The sequence below is a fragment of the Cydia fagiglandana genome, chromosome 5 (assembly GCF_963556715.1).
Source record: "Cydia fagiglandana chromosome 5, ilCydFagi1.1, whole genome shotgun sequence".
Taxonomy (NCBI): domain Eukaryota; kingdom Metazoa; phylum Arthropoda; class Insecta; order Lepidoptera; family Tortricidae; genus Cydia; species Cydia fagiglandana.
Window position 1 is genome coordinate 17677202 of NC_085936.1, and position 12027 is coordinate 17689228.

Sequence of the window (12027 nt, forward strand, 5' to 3'; positions counted from 1 at the left end):
ACTTGACAGATGTATAAAAAATCCGCCCCATGAAAGTTGTCATTTTTATCATGTCATGCGTTGTTGTCGCTCATATTTGCCCCATTACGCACTTCGCACATAACCGATAGGTGCCAAAATCTGGACCAATAAAACAACGAAAATTGTATACAACTTTTTTTTAGTTTAGTTGTTTATAGTGCGACATAAAATAGTAGAAATAAAATAAAATGGAACTAAACAAATTCCATATTAAATTATTGCCATGTAAGCATTTTACGTCAAAAATGTGACAGTTACGTAGGAAGTGGCACACTCAATAATTTTCTGCAAAATTTCTTGTCGTACATTACCTTACACCTTTTTTTGCAGGCATCATCGGGCCGGGACGTGCACACAGTGCGCGCCGCAGCGGAGCTAGCCTTGTCCGTGTTGCCGCACGCACACGCGCTCAACTACAACGAAATACAACGCGCCGTGTTGCAGTGTAAAGAACAGAGCGACGCGATGTTGGAACGGGCGTGTTTGACCGTCGAGGCGGCCGCTAAAGGTTTATACGCGTTTCATTTGTTCACCATCAAAAATGTGTCGCTTAACTTCAAAGTCGGGTAAATTCATTCGACCCTCTCAACAAATAGCTACCTTATTACCTTTTCTTCGTACCAAAATCGCATAATCTGACATATGGATTTACCCGAGTTTGAAGTTAAGCGACTTAAATAATGATTTTTTTTTTAATTTATTATTTGACTTAAATAATGATGCTTATTTAAGTATGCTGTTATTTTTGTGTTGTTGTTGTATTCTGATTGTGTTCTGGGGATGAAAGTAACACTTACATTTGTAATATACTTAAAATAACACACAGTTTTCCATCGTGCAGTAACAAGTTAAATAATACTTTAGTTTTGAGAATTTTGCGCAATTCAGGTACGTCAACCGGGTCAGGGCTCGCTTTATTAGATAAAAAAAAAATTGTAACTTTAATTACATAGGTATGTAAATTATGGCGCTACGTTGCACCGGCACCTGACTAAATAATAGTACGCACGGTCTTAAGCAGAGCAATAGGTATCGTACAGAATTAGAATAATAGGTAGTTCACAGGCAATGATATCTAACAATAAACTATTAGTGATGTCTAAGAGTTTTCAGGACCAAAAGCTCGTAGATTTCTAACAATTTTGACTACTTTAGTTACTTAACAACCTGACTTAGTCTGCTTATAATGAATAATCCCGTTTACCCCACAGGCGGCGGAGTTTACCCCGAAGTCCTCTACACCGTGGCCCGCTACTGGCACGAGCTCTACCTGCGTCAAGCGAACGAGGATACGGAGCCGCTACTGGAGGAGCCGCAGTACCGCGCCGTGCCGCCCGTGCACGTGCCCGTGCCCTACCCGCTGCCCTACCCCTTCACCTACCACCCCTACCCGCCCATCTACCAGCTGCAGGTGAGTCTCACTTTGCTTGCTCTGTCCGCCCAAAATAACAGTTACGCATGGCCCGAAAAATTTAGAGCCACTGGGCTCGGATTAATGGACTTGGTATTTGGAACTTGATACGTCGAGTATTATGGCCTTTATATTAAAAGTGAGTTTATTGTTCCGGACTCGTTCGACACGATAAAAGAACCTAAATGCACGACTCAAAATTCAAGGTACATTTTTAGTGTGAAATAATTATTTAACGAAAAATATAATAATAAATGCTTATAATGTTATAATAGTATTTGGTTTTCAGAAATTACGATAACTTGAACTTCAAATTTAAATTAAAAAATCAACGTTGGAAATATCTGCCTCATAAAGGCTAAAGTGGTTTAATTTATAAGTAATTGTAGTATTGAATGCTTCATACATGCTAACATAGTAACGTTCACACGAGCATTCTGTTTGCGGGATACTGCACGCAACTAAAGAAAACTGGATCCTGCAGAAAACCGTACCCGCAAAAAACTAGACGTCAGTGGGAAAGTCTTATATTGCTGTACCGTTGCCGATGTGACATGCAATAAATGATTCAATTATTTATTTCCGCAGTACGGCGGCGCGCCACCGCCACACGCAGTGAGCGGCCAATACGCGCTCCCTCCATACTTCGTGCGCGGCCTCGTGCCGCACGCCCCGCTCGCGCCGCTCCCGGCGCAGATGCCGGCCCAGTTACCGGCGCACGCACCGCACACGTCACACCAGTCGCACCAGCCGCATGCGCAGTTACCGCAACACGCGCAGTTACCGCAGCACCCGCCGCCGCTGCCGGTCAATGTCAACGTGAGTATCACACGCCCCGCCACCAGTTACCGGCGCACGCACTACATACGTCAAACTAGTCGCATGCGCAGTTATCGCAACAGACGCCGCGGCTGTTTATCGTGAGTTTATTATAACTATTAGGGCTTATAATCACGGTCGCATTCACTGTGAAGTACCGCGTGGCGGGTTGCAACTTGCGTACATGGTTTTATAGTGGCACATTACAAATCAGTTTTCAGTTGATAGACGTTTAACAGATGGGATGACCCATCGATGGCACCACTTTCAACTTTTAATTATTTAAAGCCCCTTAAAAAATCATTAATTATGTATAATTTAGTTCAGGTCAATTCCAACGATGGCCATAATTGTAATTCCATATTATATTGCAGCACGGCGCACCCATCCCCCCTCCGCTGCCCGCTATTCCCGGCGTGGCGGGCGTGGCGGGCGTGGGCCCCGGGGCCGCGCACGGCGGCGTGGGCGTGGCCGCGCCTCTCCCCGCGCCCGTGGCGCCGCCGCTACCTCAAGCGCAGCTGCGGCGGCTGCTGGCCGCCTATCGCGTCGGCATGCTGGCCTTAGAGACGCAGGCGAGGCGGGTGCATGACGATCGTCCGCAGAACAAATTCGGCAGGTTAGTATTTACGTCTTCATAGATAGCCGCGAAAGTAGCGAGTGAATAATGTTCGCCCGTAGAGCAGTATCGGTCGGCGATTTATGCAGCGTCAAGTTTTTAAGGGATTTAAGCAGCATGCACAAAGGCCGCTCGCATTTGTTTTACGTGAATACCGTCCAGCACTATACTCGCTCTATTATATTTTACACATTTTTGAATTTCCATGTGCTTATAATATACATTTTATTGAACCAGGAACCCACCGTACGGCGAGCACGTGAAGTGGCTCCTCCGCATCTCGAAGCGGCTCGGCGCGCAGTACCTGCACCAGTTCTGCGTGTGCGCGGTGAACTCGGTGGTGTCGCCGTTCGTGCTGTACGAGCTGTGCGTGGAGTCGGCGCACTGGCTGGCGCGCGGCGGGCCGCACCACCTGCTCATGCAGCACCTGCGCGGCACGCTCGCGCCGCTAGTGCAGAAGTGTCAGCAGATGTGAGTACTAGGAACAGTTCTGCGTGTGCGCAGTGAACTCGGTGGTGTCGCCGTTCGTGCTGTACGAGCTGTGCGTGGAATCTGCTAAAGCTTTTTATTTTCATAGTAATGAAAACTGCGATAGTTTTCTTTCGTCTTAATACGATCTCTACTTATGTGGCACATTTTTTCTCAGGTACATCCAGTGCATACACCAGAAGCTGTACCACCTGACGCCGGTGGAGTACGAGGAGTTCGTGAGCATCGTGCTGTCGGCGCGCACCGCCTTCCAGCTCACGCCGGAGGGCAACACGCAGTTCAAGGAGTGGCTCGCCTCGCTGCGGAGGTAACTTGACATACTCTTAGAGGACTTACAGAGATCCTGCACTAGCGTCTCCCAAGCGTCAGCGTCTACTAAACTATGGCTGCTGGTCGAAGCAACGTTAGCGCAACTGCGCACCGGTACCGTTTTCCATAGCACTGATTAGACGATCAAAAGACGCTAGTGTAGGATATTTTAGATGTTGACTTTATAATGACACTCCTCACTTTTTTATGTTAGTCGGTGCAAAGTTAGCTTATTATAAGGACTATGATGTCCCTTATCATATTTCTCTTAACCGTCTACCAGGCTGAAAGTTCAAAAATGACAATGGAATGTCAGTCTCACTGATCGAAAATAGAACACATGTTTTAAGTGCCGTATGTGGGAAATATATATCCCTCTTAGCCTGGTAAAGGGTTAAAAACCAAAACCTTTACTTTAGAATTAAACTAGAATTATACTTTCTATTATTTGATATTTGAAACTGACTTGTATCGATGCACCGCAGGACCATATGCAAACGTGAACCCATTTCCAGATCCAAATCGTGCAAGAAGGACCTTTGGACCCAACTGAACGCCGCTCTCCAGACGAACGGCAAATGACGCCGGCAGCCGATAGTTTGTCTGGTGCGGTATACCGCGCGCAAACTGTCACAATACAGGCGATGGCCGCGATTCCGGCTCCTCTATCAATTGCACACTCTCTAATATTACACCTTGTGTTATTTGTAATAGAGTCGTTTCTCGCTCACCGATCGTCGCTTATTTGTGAGTTTTATATGACAGTTCGGCACATTTGTAATCGTATCGAGTTAGGTAACCGCTAGGGTTTTTATTCATTTTGTGTACGTTGCGCTACGTCCCCATGCAGACATTGGCGATGAGTCAATTTACATCGAGCATATGGTATCAACAAAATATAACCACCATTAAATCTACTAGTTCAATTCTGCTGGTTAAAAACTAACTAATAGGTACGTGTGATCTCCGCGTATTATACTTGAAAGTCAACGTCAAAAATATGCATATATTTATCGTCTTATTTCAATAGGATAAGATGTAAAAGTGTAACTAAATATATCTTTGACGTCAACCATACGTGTATACTTCATAACATAATATTGATTGTTTGAGATAGATTTGCTAGTCAAGCATATAAATGTGGGACGTAGCATGACTTTAGATTTTTCTCTATTATTTCTGACGTGGCCGCGTTGCGTGCACTATTTAATACGCATCTCCATTACAAATAATACACGCTTTTCGACTCGATTTGAGGCAACACCTCTATTAGTAGTAGCATAATAACTCATTAGAGGTAATCGATCTCAGAACAGTTGTATCGATAATCAAAAATGTTGCTAACTCCTGCATCTTATAATAATCATGCCTAAATACTTAATGAGTCCTGTAAGTGGACTTGTGTGACGATTATCCATCTCGAGTAGTCAAAAATTAGATCTCAATTTGTAAATAATTTGTAGGAATCGCGTAAATTATCTTCAGTTTCATTTGTTATACTTCAAAGTTGATTCAAGCTCATTTGAAGGTTGTGCATAAATAGTCTGAGGTTCGGTTGTTACCTGAGCTCTGTCGGAAACTGCGGCTAAGACAGTCCGTTCATGTATTCGAGAGTCGCCTTTCGATCAACTAAGGAGTTTAGCAACATTTACTTTGTTATATTCGAACTTATTTATATATCTTGCAATGTAATAATTACATCTCAATTTATTATTTCCAATGTATTGTGACAACTCTTATTTATTTATACATTGCACTATTTTGTATACACATGATTTGCTTATTTCGACTTCCTTGTATGTTTAACGTTAATTATAGTCTTGGTAAACTGAACTGTACGCGTAGCCAAGGTGACAATCGTTAACGCTAATCTCAAAAAAAAAATCGGAACAACTGATGCTAACGAAAAATCACGTGAAAATTTCGATACGTTACTTATTTTTCAATTCGCGTTACAAATTCACGATTGTGGTCTTGGCAACGCCCCCTGTTAACTAGTCAATGGTTTTGAGGAAATATCATTGGTGAACCAGTGAAGCTTCAACGCTTTAGCTCATTTAGTATCTTTTTATAATAGTTTAAGATGCTGGTTTGATTTTAGTGCCTTCTGCCTATAAACGTCTCCTCGTTTCGAATGTACGCGAAAGGCATTAAATGAGAAACTCTTTCACGACAAATGTTAATCAAATGCAGTTATTTTGACTTAATTTTTTATGTTTTTGCATAATCTGTGGTTTGATTAACATTTATTTTTTAGTTAAATACGCCGGCGTGGTGGTACCTTACTCCCAAGTAAATATCTAATATGTTTTTAAATTTCGCACAAAACATTATTTTGTTGTGATGTCTTTGTGGTTTACATTACGTCCATAAGTTTCAATAAGTAAATCAATTTTTAAATTGTGTTGACTGGTCCTATAACCATTTATGGCTAGTTGTCCACCGCGCCGTGTGACGGATGCACTCACTGCAGAGGCGTTTTAGTTACAAAGATCTCCATCACGTGTGTAAGTACCTTAAACAAAATGATTGTCCTTCTTTACTCGGTTTAGCGTATTTATTTGTACTTTTACTTAATATTGTGAGTGCAAGACTTTGTTGGAGCAAAACTGTCAGTTTAGATTATAAGCTTTTTTGACACTCCTTATATCATTTTGGACATTTTGTTTATCTGAATGTCTTACTGTATTGACGAAGTGTAAAGAATTCAAAATTGATAACAATAGTCCATGTTATATTTGGTAATTGGCTTAAGATGTTTCAAGTGACCTAATAGTGTCATTAGACTACAAGATATTAGACAGAATGTAGAAGACGCCCGTCGATTCACTATTTTTGATATTCTCTTGTCGAAATTTGCAGTTTCATGGATGTAAAGTACTAGCGTCTTGGTGAAATAAGGTAGACGTGTGGTCGATTCTATAATAACTTTATTTACACATATTATAATATTATATGCAGAGTAGCATCTTGAAGCCTTTGAAATATATAATGTATAGTCTGACGCGCCGGCAACAGATTGGCAGACAAATTCAACCTGACTTGAGCTAGTATCATTCCGATGTAAGACCCCGAAATAATACATGCCTTTTGTTCATACAAAATTGATGCATAATAAAATTGATGATTCCATATGTTCTTCCAAGTTCAAAAAGCAATATTAATATATCATTTTATAAGCGTATTTTATATGACGTAGCACATCTATTGTAAGGAATATACCGCTCGTAGGTATTAAATGTTCTGCTACTTTTTTGAGCATTCGGTGTTTTTAATAATACGTTTTATACATTTTATACAATCATGGACAAAATATTAATGTCGTGTGAAAATACAAATAAAAGTGTCGTTGAAATTTTATTTAAAGATGACAAGTGGTAGGTAACTCATTTCTAAATCTTAATATTCATTATAGCTTATAATAAGAGTAAGTATGTATGTTGATGTTGCATATTGTCTTTAATGTTGAGTCCTGTGTGTAAAGTACAATCAAGCAAAATGATATGTACGTAGCTTAACAGTCCTTGCTACTGGAGCATTCCATGAAATTGCCTACCGTTTGTCCCGTACAAACGCGAATTTTCTGAAAATTTGTAGGTATAAGAGTTTCCTTTTTATGACAAATGGGTAAAAATATGCACAGAAAAATCATCGCCTGCTTTAAACGCCGAAAAAAAAGTCGCAACACAAGAAATAAAATGCGTTTGTACGGGACAGCCCGTGGAATGCTCCTACTATTGGACGTCACTCTACACGTGGTTTCGAGTCCCAGATTAGACGGCCGTTCCGACAGCTGAAATTAATTCGGATGCGTAGCTCGCAGCTCGGGAGTAATCGTGCCTAATTTATACGACATTAGAGCAACCCATTGTGCCTTGACATCAGTCGATCGTGGTCAGGATACTCGTTCATTACGCGCCTCGCCCGAATGGCGGGAGCTCCGTACGATACACGGGCATTTTCATTTGGTTGTACGTTTAGGCCTAACTTAAGTGTATTTAGTTGAACAAAGCATCTAACTTTCAGATCGTCAATAATATCTTTAACTTCTGTCAAAAACAATTCCATACATTCAAGTATAAATGAGTTTTGGTTTCGGCAAAAAAACCGGCTTCGTTGAACACTAATAGGTATTTGACGACTGCTACCCAGTTATGGTACAATTTTGAATGAATATGCCCACCAGCTACCTACTTGTAATAAATCGGTATTGAAATTAGTGGTAAAAAAAACTTGATTCGTGTAGTTTTAAATGTGAAGAAGTGCACTGTTTATGACTATAGATATCATCAATAGCCAAGCCATTTAGACTAATTTAGAGTAATACGTAAGGGTGGTATTCTACCTGTCCAATTTCTTTGACCAATATAATTAATTGCGTCGCAACCTCTCATTGAGCAAAATGTGAGACGCAATACACATTGGACAAAGATATTGGACAAATGGAATACCACCCTAAAATATAGGCAAATCTCATCTGTTTCCCTCAAAAATTCGTCAGCAATGAAATTGGATGATCTCACATTGGAATGATATATTTGTTGCCGGCCCCGCGTTGCGTAGTTTTAGTTCAATATCTTTATAAAATTAGATGTTTATGTGCATTCATTAAAAGTATGGATGTCTTCAACATTCAGTAGATAGTAAATTTTAGGATGCTAGTTAGTATAAAGTGACGTTGGAAAATCATTCGAAAATTGCTGCGCCAGCTGAATCTTTTATCGTATTAAAGGAAAAAAATCTGTAAAGGATTTTATAGATATACAACTCCCAGTATTCAGTGTTTGCATGTAGAATACTTAACCATTTAGCGCAATAGTTTGCAATCTCTGAGTCGTTAATAATGCACTTTGGGTTGCGTGCGTCGCGGGGATACCCTCTGCGCTCCGAGTTCTACCGACTCGACTTGTAACAGCATTAGATATCTAGAGGGCGTTCATAATAACACGGGTTTAAATTCATAATAACTAATACATTGATTGTTTGATTAGGTACAGTCGAATTCAAAGATATGTTTACATTTTTCGCCTTATTACAAAGGAGTAAGGTGCAAAAGTGTAAACATATCTTTTACGTCGACCTTCACGTGGGAGTGAGCTACAGCGAGGTTCGCGAGGCATTCCCCTACCGACGCTCGCATCCATCGCACTTCTGTAACATACGAATAAAGTGTTCATAGTCTTTCGTAATTAAATTTGTCATAATAACTCGCCGTCCATAATTTATTTGCGAATCTGAATGAGCGTAGGCTTTGTTTTGCATCATCTTCCTATTAAAATCATAAATATACTTATATTTATATTCAAATATTGCAGAATTTAAATATATTGTGCTCTTTGGGCATTATTAACATTATCTGGTGTAATTTCTCTGGAGATCACTTTTTTTCTCCATAATGGCATTAAAAGTGCTTCGACATTATGTCTCAAAGAACTATTTTTACACTTTGAAGCATATAAAAAAAAAGATAAATATATCGTTAGTTTGGTAAATATAGTGCGTTAGTATGAGCATATTTTAATTAGTCGTTTAATGCATGTTCATAGTCTGTAACTTGTAATTCGCCCAGTTTTAGCGAGTCGGCGAGGTTTCGTATTGTGGTTTTATTTTGTTTGCTGGTTATCAATCAACGTTACATATCAGTTGGACTTTGCTTAATTTATATTATGCACCACGTGTTCTATCATTTTCTACCTACTCGATATAGTTTCGTCGATGCCATGGCAACATATTTGGCTGAATTTCAATATCAAGTTGGTTAGATTCATGTTTATCGTAGCGCGTAGTAAAGCGGATTGGACATACAGCGATAGAACAAAAGTTTCATCATAATAATCGTTCGAAGGCGTCAAGCCGCCAGTGCCTAATCATAATAGAGCAAATACAGCAACTTACTCTTCTGCCTGTAGCGAGAGATCACTCGCGCGCGTTAACTCGGTACAAGAGTCAATATTCTCTTCGAACTTATCGAGGTAACGCATGCGAGGTGATATATTGTATGAATCCTTCGTAAATCCTTCGCAGCCGTTTATAATAACGGCACTAGAATATGTCGAGCGTTCGCAGCTTGAGTGAATTTATTGATTCGGTCGTGTTTAGCGGATTATAAGTTGTCCTGTCCCGTAATACTCATGGCAATGCACGTTGAACACTACGTCACATCACAGTCGGTTAGTTATTATACAGTATAGCAAGTCTGTTAGTCCAAATCGACGATGCATAATTATTTTATACATCTGGATTTGTAGTTTAATTATACACTTTGTAAGTGTGGTGTCTCCGCCTATTAAAATATGTAACCATTACAGTTCGAGTGGCTACTTATTAGAGTACGTAATAAATTTATATAATGATATTTTTTTTAGTTTCATGTCGCATACAATATTCGTTGTCATTTCGATTACACGTTGGTACAGTGAATTGTTATCATAATTTAAATTGTTTGGTGTAAGATACATATTTATGCTCACAATTGCAAGACGCATGATTTGTTGGCAAATAGCGTGCGCCGCTGCCGGCGCCCGGCGCTCCGCGCGACAACCGTCGACTCTTGCAGGACGTAAGACTGACAAGCACCTTGTGAAGTAGTCGAATGTGGAGTCCTTATTAAAAATATATGTCCAGGATGTCTGAAAACAACCCTCCATTCACCCGTGTTTAAAATTAATACTCCTTGTTTACTCCTCACATTGTTTTATGACATCCTGCATATAATAGAAGTGCCCATACATTTATATTTAAAAATTATATATCTATATAGCACTAGACATTTTGCTCCGTTGTCGCAAATGGTTGTAATTATAAAGGTATAGTTAATATTAATAGTTAAATGATAGACTGTTTTGCACGATTTCTGGTGTGACGTGATCACAGGTCACTGCTCCGGGTTGCGAGGCGGGCGGTCTAAATCTTTGTGATGACAAGTGGCAAGTAGCGAGTACTCGCTCACTCGCCCACTCGCAACCCGCACTTTTTTAACATTCGGTATTCTACCTACGCAATATCTCCCCACTATTATAAAATGTATGTTTCAACTCAAAACTCGAAATATTTTGACCTCTACATCATTTTTATTACTTTTACGATTACACATATTATAATAAGTCTTTTATTGAAGTAACATTATTTAATTATTCAATATACTTATTCTATATTTAAGACAAATGTGTTTTATTTACAGCAATTGCATGCGTCCATTAGCAACCTTTAGTTTTAATTTAGGCATTCGTAGGGACCAACAAAACCAGGGGGTTTGGGTCTGAACGCTGAGAACAGTGTCAGGTTCTATAGCCTCCATAGGCCCAGCCATACACCCAGCCATAGGTACATACAAATGAATAAAAACTTTTTACAAAAAAAAGAAAACCGACTTCAAAAAGGATGAAATAAAATATTATCCTTTTTAAGTCTATGCGTTACCAACTGATATGTTTGAAGTCGGTGCAAAGGATAATATTTTATTTCATCCTTTTTGAAGTCGGTTTTCTTTTTTTTGTAAAAAGTTTTTATTTTTCCATTTTTAGTTTTAACGCATTGTTAAGAGCGCGACGCATGAATGAAAAACGACATCATGATTAACACTAAATTCGTGTATCTACTTTAATAAATATGTAATCAGGAATTTTCTCGAGTCCGTCTGGGAAATTATAATTCCTGTCACTACACTAAATCCATCCTCCGCCCCGCCACTGACCCAATCCCTCAACCCCCCCGATCAACCCCTGATCCATGTACCCCTCGGCCCTGAACCAGCAGCCCTTCAACCACCATTACCCGACCCCTTAACTCCTAACCCTAACCTCCGATCAGTAGCCTTACCAGCTTACCAAGAGTTTGACATTGATTTATTCGCTAGCGTGTGTGTAACTTACTTTCTTTGCATCTCGCTCGTACTGGCATATTAGTGCGAGCGAGATGCATAAAAAGTAAGTTACGAAGACGTTAGCGTCGCTAACTTAGCGAATATGTCAATGTCAAACTCGTGGTAAGGCTACACTTGCACTACATCAAATTGGCGGTGTTCGGAAGCAAATGCTCGAGTTACTTTAGAAAACACCGAAATCACTTTACACGTGCCTTTAAAAACTGAGGAGTTCCCTCAATTCCTCATGGATTCCATCATCAGACCAGAACCAAAAATAATATGGAAACACCTTGGAGGCAACTCCTTCCAAACAAAAAAAGATTTACTCAAATCGGATCACAGGTGCCGGAGTAATCGCTGAACATACCACATTTAAAATCATCATCATTATCATCAAAACAATCATCATCATCAGGTCTACTTCATCAAAGTGGTGGTTTTCGGGAGAAAATGCTCGACTTGCTATAGAAAACACCCAAATCACCAAGCATGTGCCTT

General features: G+C 40.0%; 1 protein-coding gene across 1 annotated transcript in view; it reads left to right on the top strand.

The window, feature by feature from the left end:
* The window catches only part of LOC134664602 (zinc finger SWIM domain-containing protein 8 homolog), a 28186-nt gene extending 17357 nt beyond the window's left edge, over positions 1-10829 (top strand). Inside the window, exons 19-25 of the mRNA XM_063521334.1 lie at positions 352-529; positions 1233-1432; positions 2021-2251; positions 2626-2867; positions 3105-3338; positions 3514-3663; positions 4181-10829. Of these exons, the coding sequence (XP_063377404.1) occupies positions 352-529; positions 1233-1432; positions 2021-2251; positions 2626-2867; positions 3105-3338; positions 3514-3663; positions 4181-4247 (1302 nt within the window). The 3' untranslated portion in view covers positions 4248-10829. The remainder of the gene's footprint in view (positions 1-351; positions 530-1232; positions 1433-2020; positions 2252-2625; positions 2868-3104; positions 3339-3513; positions 3664-4180) is intronic.
* The last annotated feature ends 1198 nt before the right edge of the window (positions 10830-12027 follow it).